The 21,319-nt window shown below is 44.5% G+C and overlaps 1 protein-coding gene across 1 annotated transcript in view; it reads right to left on the bottom strand.

The window, feature by feature from the left end:
- Positions 1-921: 921 nt before the first annotated feature.
- Positions 922-21,319, bottom strand: part of rasa3 (RAS p21 protein activator 3) — a 162,082-nt gene continuing 141,684 nt past the window's right edge. The window contains exons 17-24 of the mRNA XM_073028960.1: positions 20,263-20,340; positions 18,332-18,405; positions 13,879-13,985; positions 11,384-11,466; positions 10,564-10,772; positions 7,390-7,493; positions 5,536-5,719; positions 922-3,127 (exon numbers count right to left, since the gene is read on the bottom strand). Of these exons, the coding sequence (XP_072885061.1) occupies positions 3,052-3,127; positions 5,536-5,719; positions 7,390-7,493; positions 10,564-10,772; positions 11,384-11,466; positions 13,879-13,985; positions 18,332-18,405; positions 20,263-20,340 (915 nt within the window). The 3' untranslated portion in view covers positions 922-3,051. The remainder of the gene's footprint in view (positions 3,128-5,535; positions 5,720-7,389; positions 7,494-10,563; positions 10,773-11,383; positions 11,467-13,878; positions 13,986-18,331; positions 18,406-20,262; positions 20,341-21,319) is intronic.

The following is a 21,319-nucleotide window of genomic DNA, read 5'->3' as shown; positions in this document are numbered from 1 at the left end:
TATTGACCCAAGACATTAAGTATTTCTCCTTCCATGGAGACTGACCTGCCGATTGTTTCCAGCAGTGTCTGGTGATCAGTACAGGAGTGGACTGTAAACTGGAAAGTTCAGTATATGATGCATTCGAGAAGGGGTTCAAGAGCTCAAAAAAGGGGTGAAAGTTGCTCATGAGGAGTGAACAGTTCTGCAGGGAGCAGATGAAGGATTTGGAGGGGTATGAAGATTCAGGGTATGATTCAAGTGTCCATGTGGAATCTAAAAGCTAAGGTGGATATTACAGGGGGAGAGTGAAGGGTTTTGGAGGAGACTGGAGGATTTGGGAGGGGGTGAAAGTGCTGGGAAGTATGAACAGTTTTCATGAGGACGCTGGTGGGTTCAGGAGAGGATTGCCAGGTTCTGGAAGGAATCAATGGGTTCGGAAGGACATTGACGAATTCTGGACAAAGAATGACAAGTGTTGACCTAGAGCATTCTCTGGTGAATATGAAGGAGAGTGGGGGAGTTAACACGAGTGCCATGAATAATTTTCATTTATCAAATACCAGCACAGATACATTTACTGTAATGTAATGTACATGATTTGATTTCTAATCACCTCTGCCTCTGGGGAGGGCTTGTCACCCTGAAATGTGAACCACTTCTCTCCACAGAACACCCCCAGCACTCTCTGCTTTATTTTCAAACGTTACCTGGCCATTTGTGTCCATGCTGCTGGTGGAAGTTTCTGAACAGAGGTGAACTGCAGCTGTGGTCATGCGAGGGGTTTGTTTTGCTTCAGTTCGCTCTACTCATGCAATGTGCAGTTGAAGGTAGGAAACGGAGACAGTGGGACAACTTCACTCACACCAGTGGAATTTGTCACCAAACTGCCCCTTTCACATTCCCATTTACTCCTCAGTGTTTAAAACAAGAACTCAAAACTGTTAAAAACTTGTGGTTTTATTTGGCAGTTAAAAATACACTGTGTCCCATTAATGCTTCCTGTACAGTAAAAGCTTGGTTATTCTGCTGGTGCCTGACCTGACAGGTGCCAATCAATCAAATATATGGCTAACCCATTGTTTTCCTTGGCTCTCCCTCAGCGCTGCTCAAAAATTGCTCAGATGCTGCCTCAGTGTTGACCCATTCAGTCCAGAGACTCCCTCTTAACTGGCCAAACATAGTCCAGGTATTCCCTGAGCACCTCCCGATCTCAGCCTGGTTCTCCCTCATCTCAGCCTTAGGTTTTCCTCAACAATGCATTAGCCTAGGCATTTTTTCTCTGTGCCATTGCTACCTCTAGCAACATCCCAACTCTATCCACACACCCCCTCAACATCAGCCCAAGTTAACCAGCTTTGCTCAGGTCAACACTGGCCCAGTATCAGCCCAGCTGTTTTCCTAAACACCACCCCAAAATATAACCCATACAGTCCCTCAACACTGCCCCACCCTCAGCACGGGCACCCCTCTGAAGTTTAGCAGCACTTGCCTGTTGATGAACTGCTGATGAACCAAGCTTTTAAAGTTTCAGGGTTTATGTTACAAGGAATCCATCCTGTTGGCTGATGTATTGAACTGGACACTCACATGAAATGAACATTTCCCTTTAAAGTTACAGAGCTCTGTAGTATATACAACATATTCAGTTCAGCACTTGTTTAAAACATGGTAAATCAATTCTACCGCTATGACAATGGTTCTTTAAAAACAAGTACACTACTATACAACTCCCAGCAGTGCAGAGGAATTCTAACTACCTAAAATTGAGGTTGTATTTCTTATCTCTTTAGATAAAAATGTGCAATTGCAAATGGAGTTTTAAATTGGTTAAAAGTGAAGCAGGCAGCAGGGTCAGTAGAAAGTATTTCACAGCAGAGCGCCTGGGTCTGAACTCACTGTCTGGTGTTAGTTCATGCTGATTCCCGGGGTGGCTGTGCAGGGAGGGAGTTTCTCACGGCTGCTTTACTGACAGCCTTGACAGGGTCACGTGCATTCAAGGTGACACACACACACGGACACAATGACTGCACTGTCAGCTGGATGGTACACAGAGGGTGACTACATCCACAGAACGTCAAAGCTAGACATTACTGTGGACTCTCGGTAGATTATACACAACCACAGGGCTTTCTGAACGCTGCATACGTCAATCGGGAAGGAGTATAAATGTGGGGTTCCCTCTCCAGTTGCAGACAGCAGTGGCACAACTCAGCAAGTGAAACAGGATTCACAGTGGCACAGACTGAAGCCCAGGCTCTGGGTAAGAACGCTCAACCCCAGGCAGCAGTAGTGCCCATGGGTCTCGATGGACCAGACCCAGTAGTGATTCCACAGCATGTCTCCCTGGAACCCAGCACAGCAGGTGAGTGATATGGAGCTAGAACATCACAGAGAGGGAAGAGTGGAGGAAAGACCAGTGATGTTCGAATGTTTAAGTGTAAGTAGCTGAGGCTCGGCAGTTAACACATATCTGGGATAAACCCCTGCCCTCCAACCCCCGCTACTAATGTTACCCCAGAATACACCTTGAGATTAGATTTTTTCCTCAGTCCAATACTCAAAGCAAACTGCTGGAGGAACATCTGAGGAAGGGAATTGACAGCTGACATTTCAGGCTGAGACCCTTCATGTGAAGTCCATTTCCTTCCACAGATTCTGCCTGACCCGCTGAGTTTCTCCAGCTGATTGTTCTTTTGCTCCAGATTCCAGCATCCGGCATCTCCCATGTGTCCACTCAGTGGTTGTGAAATCTCTAGCCAACCGGTTCACTTTCAATGATCATTGAACTGATCGCTGCTCAGAAGATATAAAATAACTGCCTTAAAGGCAAATAGTTAGTCATCTGTTACCTACAGATAACTAAAGTGCATACTGTAACAGTTTGTGGAGACTTGGTTAAAATGGTATGGAAGAGTCAATTAAGCTGAACACTGCAAATCTGTACACTTTACACAAATTATCCTCTGCATTTCAAATTTAGTTTCAGGCTTGGACCAGACACTAAATATCCAGCACCTGCAGATATAAAGTAATACTCATGGCTTCCCAGCTCCTTCTCAAGTATGCTGGTCACACAGAATTGGCCGGAGATCCTGAGGTCTCGGAAACATAGCACTGAAGTGACTTATCACCAATTGGATGTTCCCTAGAATAAATCAAAATACAGATGTTATTTTCAGAGTAGTTTGCTTCACATGGAAAATAAAAAAGATGTTTGTTCACAAGTCCTGGGAGATGGCTCGGAGTTGATACTTCCCTTCAGGGAGTCTGGGAGCATGGAAACAAGCCCTTTGGCTAAACTGGTCCACTAAGATGCATATCTGAGATAGTTCCACATGCCAGTACTCGGTCCGTATCCCTCTAAGCCAGGGATTCCCGTTCTTTGTTATGCCATGGACCCCTACCATTAACTGGAGGGGGGGGGGGGGGTCCATGGACTCCAGGTCGAGAATACCAACTCTAAACCTTTCCTGTTCATGTACATGTCAAAGTACCTTCTAAATGTTATTAATTTACTTGCCTCAACCATTTCCCCCGGCAGCTCATTCTATATACGGACCACCCTCTGGGTGAAGCAGTTGCCCTTCAGATTCCTATTAAATCTCTCTCCTCTCATCTTCATGACTTAAGACATGAAACAAGACATTTCCAAATCACTGGTTTGGCTTCAGCTGGAGGACCGGCTCTAATTCTGGGGAAAATGTCAAAGCCTTGGGAGGATACAGAGGCAATCCACTGGCTGTCCCCGGGATGAAGGGGCTTCAGTTCATGTGGAAGGACTGGAGAATCTGTGGACATTCTGCTCACAACAGGAGAGGGTATGAGAGGCACATTGCTGTTCATGGAGTAAATGTGGGAAGCTGTTTCCGAGGCAGGAAGGCTGTTGCTCAGAGGACATAGAGAGAGGCCAGAATCTATAACGCTGTCTGAAGCAGGTGAAGGCCGGTACTCACCAATAGTTAAGAAGCATCCAGATCTAGACAAGCAGTTGAAACACTCAGGGATTGAAGACAACAGACCTGATGCAGGCAGCTGGTGCTGGTGTATGTAGTTGGGTGCAATGGTCAAAGTAGATGGCCCCATGTCTGTGGCTCCAGTGAAGGGGAGGGGAGTGGATCGGCCCAAACCCTCCCGACCATTGAGCACATCTACATGAAACGCTGTTGTAGGAAAGCAGCATCTATCATCAGAGATCGCCACTATCACGCTCTCTTTTTGCTGCTGTCACCAGGTAGGAGGTGCAAGTACCTCAGGACTGGTTCAAGAACAGTTACTACCCCTCAATCATCAGGCTCTTGAACAAAAGGGGAGAACTACACTCTCTTGCCCCATCATCAAAATGTTCCAACAACCAATGATCTCACTTTAAGGACTCTTTATCTCATGCTATTTATTTATATTTGCATTTGCACAGTTTGTTGTCTTTTGCACTCTAGTTGATCTTTCACTAATCCTGTTATAGCTACTATCCTACAGGTTTGCTGAGGATGCTCATAGGAAAATGAATCCAGGGTTGTATATGGTGACACATTTTGATAATAACATTTATTTTGAACTTTGAACTAGTAGAACCAGAGGGGAGGTGGGGGAGAACGTTTCGGTAGCAAGTTGCGACAAGTTGCTTGGAAGGTGGTAGACAGAAACCACTGGGAAAGGAGTGAAAGGAGAGGGAATTTGATTGGAGACTCTTTTTGAAAGAGCTGGCACAGATAGAAGGGCTGTATGGCCTCTGTATGCACAATATGACCTACAATTACCCTGACCACTGTGTGTAGGGATGTAGGTTTTGTACAGGAAGGAGCTGAGATTGAGTCTTAGCCACTCCATCCCCTCTCTTGGATGAATGAGTCCCGAGACTGCTCTCCCGTTGAATATGATCACACCTGATGTGATTACAATCTCTCAGTAACACATCCCTACCTATTGACACTAACATTTCACCCCCACCCCCAGTCCCCAGTCTCATGAAGAAACCGCCCAGCTCTGCCTTAAAATAATTCAAGGTCTGCCTTCTCCATCTTCACACGAAGAGAGTTCAAACAGGTTTATAGGGTGGACATGGAGAGGATGTCTAGGATCCAAGAGCATAGCCTCAGAATAAAGGTTTGTCCCTTTAAAACTGAAATGAGAAGGAATTTTTTCAGCCTGAGGGTGGTGAACCTGTAGGCAGAGATTAATAGCTTCTTGACTGGTAACAGGGCTAAGGATTATGGAGAGAAACTTTGAAAATGTGGTTAAATTTAAAAAAAGCCATGATGGAATGGCAGAGGAAATATGATGGGCTGAGTGGCCTAAATCTGCACTAGACCTTATGGTCTTGTGTGTTACAGCGTGTTCTAAATGATTAACAGGCCAATTAGTGGGCTGCAATGTTACACAATTCACGACGTACAAGAGCCCGTTGAACTTATCACTCTGGTGCTAGTGTTCAAGTTTCCTCCTGGCACCCTCTCATCATCAAGATGTCAGTCCTGCAACCTGTATAACTCAGGATACTTTGAGAGGATGGATATTGTAGAAAGGCAGAAGACATTAATAAAGTACGGTACTTACTGGCTACCATACTTGGTCCTCTTGAACTTATTCCTCTTGTACTGAGCGTGCTCCATCTCCAGGGTTTGGACAGCAGCTATGATTTGTTTAAGGACTTTATACGTCTCCTGAGGGTCATCGATGATAAACGTCGAATACTCCTCCTGCTCTGGGCCATCGTACACAGACTTACTGCCGCAAGCCTCTGGGAATAAAGATGAAATGGGTCCGATCACTTTATGAACCTTTACAACCCATATTTACATAGGCTTTAGCCTAATAAGATGTCCCGAAGTATGATATAATTGTGTGACAGTAGTGCAGCGGTTAGCATAATGCTTCACAGCACCAGTGATCAGGGCTCAATTCCCACCACTGTCTATAAGGAGTTTGTATGTTCTCCCTGTGACTGTGTGGGTTTCCTCCAAGTATTCCAAAGACATATGGGTTGGGAAGTTGTGGGTATGCCACATTGGCACCGGAAACATGGCAACACTTGCAGGCTGCCCCCAGTATATCCTCGGGCTGCGTTGGTCGTTGATGCAAACGATGCATTTCACTGTACGTTTTGATGTTTCGAAGTAGCTTTGAAAGCTAATCTTTTTTTAAAGTGGGAAATTTAGGGGGCAGGGAGTTGGGAGAAGGCTAGAGAGGGCTCCACACTGATCCGCGAGAGGGAGTCGTGAAGCACTTGATGACGATGGGCTTTAACATTCCAAAGTCGTTGGGTCAGATGAATGCTGGAAACAGAGATCTGGAGGAGGGCAGAGATAAACAACATAGGAAGTAAACTGACAGCTCTTACCAAATGAGCTCCTGCCCAGGTACAGAGCTACACGGACCAGTAAGGCCGAGGCTCAGTTTCTGGTTTGGGTTGAGCTAATGAGCAACAATTGGGGCATGGCTGTAACAGGGAGAAGAGAAGATGTACCACAATGGTAGAGATTGACACAGAGTGACACTGCACAGGATCTTCGACTCAAGCTGAACTCTTTTTTTGGTGTAACATTCCATTGAATGTACAGCACAGAAACAGACCCTTCAGCCCATCTCCTCCACACCATTCCGCCCACTCTTCTCCTCCATCCCTCGCTCCTACGTATATCCAGCTCCCTTTTAAACCCAGCTAACTCCCCAGGGGAGTGAGTTCCCCATTTCCCCACTCTCTGAATTCCTGACTGAATCTGTTGGTGACAGGCCCCAGCCACACCATCGGAAATCACTCTCTGTTAACTGAATGAACTGACCTATCCATGGAAGGGTGAGGCACCTGTTCACGAGATCCCCCGTCCTTCTATGCTCCAGAGGATGTCCAACTGCACACAGATCTAACCTCTCCATTCTGGTGTTGTCTTTGCAAATCTGTTCATAACTCAACTATCTGAACTGTTTGTAGTACTCCATGTGGTTGGCCAAGGTTTTATTCAAACTGTTCAATAGCTTCAAATTAGTAGCGTGTTAATCTTTAGCCTCAGTGGTTGTCATTTACTGTGGGACATCTCAAGAATTTACCACGGGACAGCTTGATGTCAGTTCAATGTCTAATCATTTTCTGTCTGGATTCAAAGTTACAACCTCTGATGGCTGGTCTGTCTGATCCATTGATTAGTGACCTCAAGGTTTAGTCTAATCCAGGGAAGTCTTGACTTTCGAAAGCAGGAAATGGACTCTCAGTCAGAGGAAAAATGAGCTGATGGATTCTTGCACAGACACAGCAGGCCACTGAGGAAGCAAAACTGCTGCCCTTATTCGGCCTGTAACAGCCCCACCCCACATGCCCCATCTCACACCAAAGCAGCTCACCCTCAAACTGGCTCTCAGACTGGCTCTCAAATCTCCGGATTTCCAGCAGCTGTTTAGTAACTGTGTCCTTACCTTGCATTTTCTCCAGCTTGGTCCTGTGGGCATTGAAGAGCGAATAAATGTGCTCAGTCTCACGGTCACTGTCCACATCCAGCTGAATGTCCGCAGGAAGGCCACTGTACGGGGCAGACAGACCACATTACTCAGCCAGCCACCCAAAAAGGGACACATAAACTGCTTAGGGATGCAGAGAAGCAAGCTCTCCCAAAGGCAGGCTACTAGGACACACTGTGGCCTAAGAGTTTGGAATTCTCTGGCCCCGTAAGTGGTGTAAGCTGGATCATTCTAAGTATTTAACATGGAGGTGGATAAATATTCAATAAATCGAGGAATAGAGAGGTACAGAAAAGGAGTAAGGCCAGCATGGGTCTTGAGAACAAAAGGACAAACGTTTTGTCCCTTTAGAACGGAGACGAGGAGGAATTTCTTTAGCCAGAGGGTGGAATCTGTGGAACTCATTGTAACAGACAGCTGTGGAAGCCAAGACATTGGGTATATTTAAAGCAGAGGTTAATAGGCTCTTGATTAGTCAGGGTATCAAAGGTTACATGGAGAGAAGGCAGAAGAATGGTGTTGAGAGGGATAATAAGTCAGTCACGATGGAATGGCAGAGCAGACTCAATGGGCCAAATGGCTTGATTCTGCTCCTTATGGGTCAGCCCTGATCGTATCGAATGCTGGGGCTTGGTTGAAGGGCCTGTTGGATATTCCTGCTTCTATTTTCCTGCAGTGGGCACCATCTCCAAAATACAGTTACAGTAACGAGCCTCGACTACTCCTCCAGCACCTTCCAAACCATGATCTCTACTGTCAAGGGTAGCAGGTGCAGGGGAACTCCACCAACCACAGCTTCCCCTGCAAGTTACATGCCATTCTGAACTGGAAATGTGTTGCCGTTCGTTCATCGGTTCTGAATCTAAACTGCATAAATCCCTCCCCAAAGGCTTTGCTGGAAGGTCTGTAGCAGTTGAAGAGAACAGCTCGACCCACTGTTTCAGAGGCCCATGGTCTGGCTTATCCAAATCTCAGCCCTGCCTATGCTTCTGCTATTTGACTGCATGTGCTGGAGAATTGGCAGGGTTACAAACCCGTCTTTTCTATTCAATCCTCAGATCCTCCTCTGTATGTATAGGAAAACAGTTGACCCTGGTGGGGCCGAGGGGGTCACTTTATTTTCAGGGTCACCTGGTGAAATTACCACAAAGTGTGAAACTTCACAGCCTCACTCAGTTGAGCACACTCAAACCTCCTTGCTTGGGGAAACGTCTTTGGGTGAAGGTCCAGTTTAAACTTTAGGACACAAAAGTACTCTTCCCTTAATCTATGTTGATGCTCTATCTGAGGAGCTGAGGGGGATAGCAAGTGAGAAATTCACTGAGATGACAGCAGAGTCTTTGATAGCAAGAGCTGATACTTCCACTGGTACAGAAAGAGGTGCAGGGCCTCAGGGATAACAACCCTGACCTTTTAGTACTGTTGAGCTACAACCTCTCCACTGAGAATACTGCAAACTTTTGCTATCTCAAATTTTCCTTTCAACAACAGAGGGGTATGTCCTTGTACTCTGAGGCTGTGCCCTCTGGTCCTAGACTCCCCCACTATAGGAAACATTTTCTCCACATCTTCTCTACCTAGGCCTTTCAATATTCGCTAGGTTTCAATGAGATTTCCCCCTCCCCCTGTCATTCTTGCAAATTCCAGTGAGTACAGGCCCAGAGCCATCAAATGCTCCTCGTACATCAGCTGTTTCATTTGTGGGATCATTTCGTGATCTTCCTCTGGACCATCTCCTGCGTTTATTGAGTCTAATCTAGTGAATGCTCCCATACCTCTGCATTACTGCTCAATACAAGAGGACATGGCTTTAAGGTAAGGGGGTGGGAAGTTCAAGGGGGATATTAGAGGAAGGGTTTTTACTCAGAGAGTGGTTGGAGGGTGGAATGCACTGCCTGAGTCAGTGGTGGAGGCAGATACACTAGTGAAATTTAAGAGACTATTATATAGGTACATGGAGGAATTTAAGGTGGGGGGATATATGGGAGGCAGAGTTTAAGGGTCGGCACAACATTGTGGGCTGAATGGATTGTACCGTGCTATCCTATTCTATGTTCTATTACACTCTAAACCTAGTTTCCCTTACACGCCTATCAATATCCTACATCCTACCAATCATCTACACTGGGGTTAATTTCCCAGCCACCAATTAACCCACCATCCTGCGTGCCTTTGGGACATGGGACATGGGAGGAAAGTAACCCCCAACGGTCGTGGGGAGAAGGTGAAGACTCCACACGGATGGTATCAGAGATCAGGACTGAACACAGCTTGCTGTGTCACCCACAAGTAGTGGGTGGTCAGTGAGTCTTTTTTTCCCAAGGCTGACTTCAATCAGCTGTCAGGCAGTGAGGGGAATGAGGGTTGGCAGACTGACCACAGAATGGATGAAGTATAGGATCATCTGTGGTCTTATTGAACGGGGGCCATGGTCAAAGGCTCAGCAGGCTCCCCTGCTCCTAATACGTTCAGACTGGAGAACCTGCAGAGATGTCCAATTAAAGCAGTAAGTGAACTGAGATCGGAGTGAGGGGTAGACCATGTATTAGCGAGGCAGTAATGGGGGCATACAAACCCGAAATAAAAACAGAAAATGCTGGATATAATCAGGCTGCATCTGTGGGAAGGGAAACAGTTAACATTTCAGGTCCAAGACACTTTGTCAGGACTGGCAGAGAGACAACAGAAGCTTGTTAAGCTGTGGGGGGGGGGGGGGGGGGTGGAGGGGAGATATATCTGACAGGGTAAAACCAGGGTGACTATGAGAGTAAGCTGTGAACTTGAGGTCACCTATAAAATGCAAAGGGCCAGGCCAGGGGAACTGCTTTATTTATTTTTTTGAGGAGGGTCTGGAATATAAATATTTAGATAGAACTATTGAGGGAAGACCTGAGAATATATTTGGGAAGAGGGTAACATTGATCAGTGGGATGGAGAGGAACACAGTGCTGGCTCTTTCAGAGTATTCATGGAAAAGAAAGGATTCTTCTGTGCTACAGGATTTCCTGAATCCTTGGAAATGAGAACCAAGGGAACACTGGAGGGACCTCATCCCTCAGCACTGGGAGCAGCTTCTTCCAGTGCTCCATCTCAGTGTTTTTTACAGAGTGGTGGGAAGTCCTCTCCTCTTACCCAGTGCAGGGGGTACAGCCCGGCGCACAGTCCAGGCTGGCCTTGCAGCACAGCCAGTGGCCGTTGAGATAGGCGGATGGGTGGTACGTGCTCAGTCGCTTCTGGTTGCACTGACTGACTTTGGTCAGGATGTCAATCCAGTCCTTTGCCTCGACACAGTTGTTGGCCTGGATGTACAGTGCCCTCTCAGGTTGAATCACCTGGAACATCTGCATTGGAGAGAGCACAGGACAGAATGAGCTCAGATTCTGCATTCACTTGGGGGTGGAGGGGGGGTGTTATAAATTCTTCTGTTCTCTGCAGCTTGGAAGAGAGCCTGCGCATTGTCTTCGCTTTCAAATACCTCTGTAGCCATCCCTCCACCCCTCTACAACCTCCCCCCAGCCCCCACCACTCTATAACCCACCCCCTCCGTGTCCCTCACCCCTCCCTGCACCCACCACTCCTTGTCCCAACCCCTCCATAACCCACCCCCATTCCTGCAGGCTTCCACTTGCAGCGTCCTGGATTTTAATGCACCCTCGCTTTGTGTCTTCAGATGCCTGGATCCCTCACTAAATGTTGTGTTCTCTCTCCTCTTTGGCCCTTCTTAAAACCTATTTCTTTGACCAAGTCTCAAGTCACCAGCCCTGTCTCCTGTTTCTACAGCTCAGATTCTCTCTACTGGACATTACAGGCGCTACGTACATGCATTTGGGACTATACTCACTCTTAACTCATTAACTGTACTCTGTTTCTACCCAGTCTGGGCCCCATCATTAAACACTTCAGTGATAATTTCCAGAACCTTCCATCTCTATGCTAACAAGCTGATACTCACGTTCTTCATTTTGAACGATTCTTCCTCCAGTTTCTCAACTGCGAGAATATTTTCAATTGGAATATTGTACAGTGGATGGTCACCTAAAATATCAGGAAAGGAGCTCATTAAAAACCCGTTCCCTCCAGAGTGGGAAATTGTCTGAAGCTTTCTGACCAAGTTCATTATCTAAATCAGCGACTAATTGAACAATCGCACACAGAACAAACACAGAAACAGGCCATTCATGCAACAGCACTGAATACAAAAGACCTTGTAGATAAAACCATCAGGGGCATGGATAAGGTAGATGGTCACTGACTTTCTCAAGGTGGGGAATCTTGGTTTAAGTTTCGAGGCAAAAGGTTAAAAAAGGGACCCGAGGGGTAAATTTTAAAGGAAGTGGGTACAATTAGAATGTTGAAAAGATATTTGGACAGGTTCATGGACAAGAAAGGTCTGGAGGGATACAAGCCAATGAGACTGGTTCAGAAAGGCTCCTTGGTTGGTTGGGTCCAAGACTTGTTTTCATGCAGTATGGCTCTTTGACTGCATCTGAGTACAACTACACAAGGCCCTGGTGAGATTGTGCTTTCAAAGCTTTGTAGAGTCAGCCAGCTCCAAAATGGGGACAGCCCACCCTACCATTGAGGAAATCTTCAAAAGGCAGTGCCTCAAGAAGGCAGGTTCAATCATCAAGGACCCTCCCCACTCATGGCATGCGTTCTTTTCATTACCAACATCAGAGAGGAGGTACAGGAGCCTGAAGACAAACACTCAACATTTTAGCAAAAGCTTCTTTCCCTCCACCATCAGGTTTCTGAACAGTCCATGAACACTACTTCACTATTTCGCTCTCTTTTTGCATATTTATTTATTTTATTGTAATTTACAGCAATTTGTTATGCCTGCACTGCATTGTTGCCACAAAGCAAAAGATTTCACAATTTACGTCAGTGACAATAAACTTGGTTCTGATTTTGATTCTAGAGAAAGTGCAGTTGGCCTTGATCAGACTGATTGCTGGGAATGAAAGGGTTACCATATGAGGAACGTTTGATAGCTCCGGGTCTGTACTCGTTGGAATGTAAAAAGATGAGGGGGATCTCACTGAAACCTTTTGAATGTTGAAAGGCCTAGACAGAGTAGATGTGGAAAGCGTGTTTCCCATTCCCATGGTGGCGGAGTCTAGGGCAAGAGAGGGATAGAGGGGCGTCCATTTAAAACAAAGATGTGGAGAAATTTCTTTAGCCAGAGGGTGGTGAATTTGTGGAATTTATTACCACAGGCAGCTGTGGAGGCCAGGTCATTGGGTGTATTTAAGGCAGAACTTGATAGGTTTTCGATTGGACATGGCATCAAAGGTTATCGGGAGAAGGCTGGAGAGAGGGGCTGAAGTGGGGGAAAAGGGGTCAGCCATGATGAAATGGTGGAGCAGACTCGATGAGTCAAATAGCCTAATTCTGCTCCTACATCATATGGAATTGTGGACTTCAGGTCCACCATATGTGGAGATGAAGCAGACTAGAGGTGATCTCACTGAAACTACAAAAGGCTGGACCGCTTGGTTTTTCACCCTGGCTGGGGTGTCCTTTATCAGTGATCAGTCCTGAATACTGGGTTGGCCACTCAGGATGGAGATGAGAAGAAACTACTTCACCAGGAGAGTGGTGACTTGCTAGAATTCTCTCCCAAAAAGGACATAGAGCTTCACTTACTGAGAATACTCAAGGTAAAGATCAATAATCAGTTTTAAATATTAAAAGGACTTGTAAGTCCCAGGGTTAATGCGGGAAAATGACACTGAGAAAAAGGATGAGCCATGGTCTTATTGAATGGTGAAGCAGTTCTCCTCCCACAACCCCCTCCATCTCCACTATAACTATCTTCTCTATCCTGCTCTCCTTCATCCATTTATCCAGCTTCCCCTTAAACCCACCTCCACTCGTCACCTCACCCACTGTCTGTGGGAGGAAGCTCACTCTCTAGTGAAAGAGGGTTCTCCTGAATTCCTGACAAAATCTATTGGCGTCTATTGACAGGTGGAACTGTACTGAACCTCTCCATTCTCAAAGATGGTAAATCAGAAGAGACAGAGAAGGAGCAGCAAACTTTTGTAGTGGGGAGATGGCATACTGATGAAGTCAGCAACATGCGTGAGATAGGGACAATGCAGGGAAATTGATGTTACTGGTGGGGTGGAACCCTTCATCAAATGGGAAGCTATCTGACTGAGCACAAAGAGTTATTGCAGCTGAGTGGAAAGTCATCACTCAAACTAGGCTTTCTTAATGCTCCTGGTTCCATGACCTCTCTTCTGTGATGTTCAAAACTCCACTGATACCATGAGATGATCGTGTCCCCAACACGTGTCTGCTGGCCCCAGGAAGGTGACAGTCCAAGATCCAACTGAGATTCTGGAGTGGGAAGAATGATCAGAGAGGGTCCAGTCCCCAAATCGACAATCTTCATCTATTCCAAATATTAGGGAGAAAGGACCATGTGTGATACATCACCTTTGTGCTTGTGATAGGTGAACTCATGGTTGCTCAGGCGAAACCACCGCTTCTTAAAATTCTTGATGCCAAAGCGATTTCTTCCTTGTGCTCTCTTGATCATAAACCTAAATGGAAATTCAAAAGCATCGTTTGGAAAGATTAGCAAATTAAATCTTTACAAATACCTCTAAGGAAGTTGAGTAGTCCAAGAGAATGGGAAGTTGTGAAGGATTTTAAGGTTGTGGAGAGACATGATAGGAGGTACAGAAGCCTGAAGGTACAGACTCAGCATTTCAGGAACAGCTTCTTCCCCTCTGCCATCCAATTCCTAGGTGTACATTGAATCCACGAACACTACCTCACTTTTTTGTAATATATATTATTTCTGTTTTTGCGTGATTTTTAATCTCCAATATACATATATTGTTATTTATTTATTTAATCTTCTATATTATGTATTGCATTGAACTACTGCTGCTAAGTTAACAAGTTTCACCTAATGCCAGTGATAATAAACCTGATTCTGATCATTTGTTCAGGAGATCATCTGTCTGAGCACCATCTCCATACTTGGTACCTCTCAGCTCAACTGTCCAGGTACCAGTATGAACCCATTATTGGGGAACCCGCACACAGATGAAACAGACTTTTCACAACGTGTAAAAGCAGGTTATTTACAGACCCACTGTGGGCAGCACATTGGTGTAACTAGCAGAGTCGATAGCTCACAGCTCCAGATACTCAGGTTCAATCCCGACCTTTGGTGCAGTCTGTGTGACCAGATGCTACACCACTGTGGATTAACTGGCCACTGTAAATTACCCCTAATGTATGGGTGAGTGGTAGAATTGGGGGAAATTGATGGGAATGTGGGGAATATTTAAAAAACAGGATTAATGTAAACGGTTGTTTGATGGTGAGCATGGACTTGTTGGGCTTAAGTTTAAAGTAAGATTATTAGCAAAGTACGTATATGTCCCCATATACTACCCTGAGATTCATTTTCTTGTGGGAACAAAGAAACACACTAGAATCCATAAAAAACTAAACACAAAAATGGACAATCAATGTACAAAAGATGACAAACTGTGCAAATAATAACATTACAAATAAACATAGATAAAAATAATATTCAGAACATGAGTTATAAGGCCTTTGATGGAATCAGTTCAGTGCTGAGGTGAGTGAAGTTTCTGTGCTGTATCGTTCTTTATGACAAATACTGAACTGGTAACCCACCAGCCCAGATTAAATATCCATTGAACATGCATTCTAACCTTGGCTGAAATAAAGGAACTTTGTTGAAATCATGAGACAACAGTGGGCTTTTGCCAATTACCATCTGGTTGAGTGTGGTGTGGAGGACACGGCTGCTAGTGGGACAGGAGTTGAGAAGGTGGATGTCTGTACATCCGGTCAGACAGATTGGCTAAGATCTGAATGGCGGGTTGAGGAGACCTGACACACCAGCAGCCCTCACATTCCTGGAATGGGCAAACCATACAGATGCCCCTAACACAGCGATCAAAGTTCAAATCAAATTTATTATCTAAGTACTGTCACCACTATCCTGAGATTCATTTTCTCGCAGACATTAGCTGTAGAACAAAGAAATACAATAGAATCAATGAAAAAAAATACACAAAGATTGACAAGCAACCAATGTTCAAAAGACAAACTGCAAATATAAAAACATAATTATAAAACAAACAAATAAATAACACCGAGAACATGAGTTGTAGGGCCCTTGAAATCAGTTCAGTTGGTCAGGAGCCTGACGATTGAAGGGTATTAACTGTTGCTGAACCTGTGGTGTGGTTCAGTGGTAATAAATTGTTACACCACACATGACCTTGGTATTTCCGTTTATTTAATTTCTCTACTGAAACATTAAGAACTAGGAATAATTTGTCCTCTAAACTCTTTTTGACTTCGCCAAGAAATTACAGCAAAACACGGACTGACAAAGCATGCCAGCTAACCTCTAACACTGAGCACAGCTTTCCAACTGACCCTTGTTAAACATTAACTATTTCCTGAGATGTTTTATCGTGACCAGAGAATACGAACGTATGTTTGTAACAGGTTTGAGAGCTTGCCCGGTGTGCGCAGGGATGGAAGGGAAAGTCAATGGAATGAGAATGGGTAGTGAAGAGGGTCAGTCTCAGAACACATTTCATTGATCCTCAGCTCACCATCTGACAGAGCGAGTGTATAATGGAAGAATATAAATTCAAACTTATAAAGGGTTTAGACAGAGTAAATAAGAAGCTGCTTCCAGATTCAGGAGTCTGGGTGCCGGAGGGATACAGAGTTAAGGTTCAAAGTAAATTTAGTTGTCAAAGTACATAAACATCACCATTTACAACCATCATATTCATCTCCTTGCAGGCATTCACAGTAAATACAAGAAACGTAATGGAATCGATGAAAGACCATACTCAACAGGGCGGACAAACAATCAGTGTACAAAGGACAACAAACAGTGCAAATACAAAACGAAAAAAAGAAACGGTAATAATAAATAAACAAACAAACAATAAATATCGAGAACATGAGATGAAGAATCCTTGAAAGCGAGTCCATAGGTTGTGGGAAGAGTTCAGTGATAGGTTGAGTGAAGTTATCCCTTCCGGACATCAACAGCCTGATGGCTGAGGGGTAATAACTGTTCCTGAACATGGTGTTGTGGACCCTGAGGCTCCTGTACCTTTTTCTTGATGGCAGCAGTGAGAAGAGAGCGTGGCCTGGATAATGGGGGTCCTTGATGATGGATGTTGCTTTCCTGCAGCAGTGCTCTGAGTAACCATATAACAATTACAGCACTGAAACAGGCCATCTCGGCACTTCTAGTCCGTGCCAAACACTTACTCTCACCTAGTCCCATCGACCTGCACTCAGCCCATAAGCCTCCATTCCTTTCCTGTCCATATACCTATCCAATTTTATTTTAAATGACAATATCGAACCTGCCTCTACCACTTCTACTGGAAGCTCGTTCCACACAGCTACCACTCGAGTAAAGAAGTTCCCCCTCATGTTACCCTTAAACTTTTGCCCCTTAACTCTCAACTCATGTCCTCTTGTTTGAATCTCCCCTACTCTCAATGGAAAGAACCTATCCACGTCAACTCTATCTATCCCCCTCATAATTTTAAATACCTCTATCAAGTCCCCCGTCAACCTTCTACGCTCCAAAGAATAAAGACCTAACTTGTTCAACCTTTCTAACTTTGTGCTGAAACCCAAGTAACATTCTAGTAAATCTCCTCTGTACTCTCTCTATTTTGTTGCCATCTTTCCTGTAATTCGGTGACCAGAACTGTACACAATACTCCAAATTTGGCCTCACCAATGCCTTGTACAATTTTAACATTCATCCCAACTCCTATACTCAATGCTCTGATTTATAAAGGCCAGCATACCAAAAGCTTTCTTCACCACCCTATCCACATGAGACTCCAACTTCAGGGAACTATGCACCATTATTCCTAGATCACTCTGTTCTACTGCATTCTTCAATGCCCTACCATTTACCATGTATGTCCTATTTTGATTAGTCCTACCAAAATGTAGCACCTCACAATTATCAGCATTAAACTCCATCTGCCATCTTTCAGCCCACTCTTCTAACTGGCCTAAATCTCTCTGCAAGCTTTGAAAACCTACTTCATTATCCACAACGCCACCTATCATAGTATCATCTGCATACTTATGTGCTCAATGGTGGGGAAGCTTTACCCATGAAGGTGACCAACAATAGAGCTTGTGGAAAGGGAGTGGTTGCTTGTTGTGATCAGAAATGCACTGTCTGAGGGAGAGAGAGGAGGAATATACTTAAGAAGAACTCTCAAAGTTTCTGAATACTTGAAGGGGAAAATTCATAGGCCTATGTAGAGGAAGTGCAGGCAGCAGCAAAACAAATCAAAGAGTTCTTTCACAGAGCCAGCTCAAACACAATGGATCAAATGGCCTCCCTCAACAATGCAAGACTCATTTGATCCCAGCTGCCGCAAGCTAACAGGTAGATGTTCTTCCCTCACGGACACTGTTGCATCCTGATGCTTTTGTGATCCAAAGGCTCTATTCCAAATTACTATTCTACACTGGATTAACAGAATTATAATCCATCTGAAATAATCTAGTAGTAACAAGTTGGTCTCATAAAAGTGACTCTGAAGTAGCTGGATTGTTGTAAAAATCCACCTAGTTCCTTGATGTTTTGCTCAGTCTCGGCCAGGATTTGACTCCTGTCCTAGAGTAACATGGTTAACTCTTGCCCTATGAATCAACAGAGCAAGTCCCTAATTTATCAAGAAGAGAGGTAAGCACCAGCATCACAGGGAAGAATATTGCCTACATCCTGAAGGAAAGTCATGTTTTTCCTCTGTGAAGGTTACATGTTAATAGTTTCATTTTGTCTAGTAAAATCTTATTACCATAGAGAATAGAGCGGATATTTAGAACTCACCCTTCCTTTAACACGATGGGCTGCTCAATACTCTTGTGGTCCTTTCTTCCAGAGGAGGAGATTAAATCTAGGAACTTCACACAGATCAGAATGGCATGTTAAAGGGAGCTCAGCTGGTTATTTAACTTTCGAACAAATACAACAGAGCAGCTGTGACCCAAAGATCTGTCTCCACACATCATAAGTAATTTGATATTTCCTCTATTTAAGAAGTGCTTAAAAAAATCAATATGTTACTCTAACCACTTAGCCAGGTTTAGGCTAAGTTTCCTGATAACAAACACAAGAGGTTCTACGGATGCTGGAAATCCAGAGTAACGCACACAAAATGCTGAAGGAATTTCACAGATCAGGCAGCATCAATGGAAAGGCATAAGGAGTCGATGTTTTGGATTGAGACTCTTTATGATCCTTTCCATAGATGCTATCTGACCTGCTGAGTTCCTCAAGCATTTTGTGTGTGTTACTCTAAGTTTCCTGATGTGTCTGGTGCAGCAGTGAGAAGCAATGCTTTCACTGGCTGGGCATTTTTTTTCATTTGCAACCTCTCAAAGACAGTGTGGTAAGATTCTAGATAAAGAATAGTGGTAAAGGAACCTCAAGAGTCCTTCCATCCTAATCTCTACAGAAGCCTAATTCAACTCAACTCCATCCCAATCCCAAAATTACTCCAACCCAGCTGCAAAACAATGCATTAACCAGCTCCCATCCACAAAAGACATCAACCCAAGCTCTACTACATTACAGATCCCTAATCTCATCATGTCCTTACCCTCAGAACACTAGAAAACCCGTTAGGACTCCGACCCTACTGTGCATGGTATCGCTTACTTGTAAAGAAAGGAAGTTCGTTGGAACCCAACTCCACGTCAACAGGACTCCAAAACAACCCTACTCCAACGGAACCTCCAACCAAAGAGCAACCTCAGTAGAACCCCAATCTAACCACCACCTCAGCAGAACCCCAAACTGAACCTATTTCTACTAGCAGAAGACCCCAGTAAAGCCAAAAAATGACTACAAACTTGACGAAGGGTTGCTGCCAATGATTCAGTGGAAGGTCACATGGACGTGACCGGATGACTGGATCTTTAGATTTCTTTACACAGTTTCAGGACAACAGAGTACCTTTACTGCAAATGAGATGCTCTGAAGTACTGTCATTGCTACAATGGTCCCATTTCTACACAGTATGATAAATTCAACTTTGTCTCCATTAACTGAAGGATATACACTTTATTAGGTACATCTGTACACGGGCTTGTTGACGTAAATATCTAATCAGCCAACCATATGGCAGCAACTCAATGTATAAAAATATGCAGACCTGGTCAAGAGGTTCAATTGTTGTTCAGACCAAACATCAGAATAGGGAAGAAATATGACCCAGGTGACTTTGACCATGGAATGATTGTTGGTGCCAGATGGGGTGGTTTGAGTATCTCAGAAACTGCTGATCTCCTGGGATTTTCACCCACGTCAGTCTCTAGAGTTTACAGAGAATGGTGCAAGGAACAAAAAGACAGCCAGTGAACGGCAGTTCTGTGAGCGAAAACACTTAGTTAATGAGGGAGGTAAGTGGAGAATGGCCAGACTGGTTCAAGCTGACAAGAAGGTAATAGTAACTCAAATAAACACGTGTTGCAACAGTGGTGTGTGGAAGAGCTTCACTGAATGCACAGCATGTTGAATCTTGAAGTGGATGGGCTACAGCAGCCGAAGGCCATGAACATGCACTCAGAGGTCACTTGTTAGGTACAGGAGGCAGCTAATAAAGTGCCCACTGGGCGTAGATTGGCTGGACACAGGGGATAGTTTCATGAGTGTTTCGGGACATGAGCCCCTGGGTTAATTGGCCTTTGAATCTGCAAGGTGCACATTGTACAGAGCAATAGTGACCAAGGCATGTACATCAATAAAAAGGAACTTACATTTCTTACAGCATCTGTGTACTTCTGCTCATTAAAGTGCTCATAGAATGTGGCCATGTAGGATTCCTTGAAACTTGCCTGCAGAAACAAGGGAACATCAGTGAAATATTTATTAGCATTCTGTTAATTACTAACCAGAGAGACCATAATATTCTATAATACAAATTAATTCATTCACTATTATTCAGCAACAGAATTGGAGAGGGTCCAGAGGAGGTTCACAAAAATTAATCCAGGAATGAGAGGGTTAACATTTGAGAAGCATTTGATGGCTCTGGGTCTGTACTCACTGGAGTTTAGAAGACTGAGGGGGATCTCATTGAATATTGAAAGGTTTACTTAGTGTGCGTGTGGAGAGGATATTTCTTATAGTTGGGAGAGTCTAGGACCAGAGGGCATAGCCTCAGAATAGATGGACATCCCTTTAGTACAGGGATGAGGAGGAATTTCTTTAGCCTGGGGGTGGTGAATCTGTGGAATTCATTGCCATAGGCAGCTGTAGAGGTCAAATCATTTAGAACAGAGGTTGACAGGTTCTTGATTAGTAAGGGTGTCAAAGCTTATGGGGAGAAGCTGGAGAATGCGGTTAAGAAAGGCAATAAATCAGCCACAATGGAATAGCAGAGCAGACTCTATGGGTGAATGGCCTAATTCTGCTCCTATGCCTTTATGGTGTTATGGAAGATTTTCATTCACTCTTAGCACGTGGGAGTTGCTGTCTTGGGTGACATTCAAACCCCATTCCCTTTAACTGAATGATTTGTTCATTTCATAGGGTGGTAAAGAACAACCATGGCATTGGGGGGTCTGGAGTCACATACGGACTGGACTAGGTGAGAACAGATTACTTCCCTCCCCAAAGGACATCAGTGAATAGTTGGATTTTCGTATAAAGCCATTAAGTTTCATGATGAGCATCACTGCAAATGGCTTTTTAATCTAAATTCAGTAAATTAAATCTAAACTCTGTAGGCTTAAGCTCTGGGACACTGGTCCAGGGTTCAGAACTACCAGTCCAGTAACAAACCCATAATTACACTGGACTGTCCAGTTTATC

This window comes from Hemitrygon akajei, chromosome 2 (genome assembly GCF_048418815.1).
Source record: "Hemitrygon akajei chromosome 2, sHemAka1.3, whole genome shotgun sequence".
Lineage (NCBI taxonomy): Eukaryota > Metazoa > Chordata > Chondrichthyes > Myliobatiformes > Dasyatidae > Hemitrygon > Hemitrygon akajei.
This window is presented reverse-complemented; position numbering and strand designations above follow the sequence as displayed.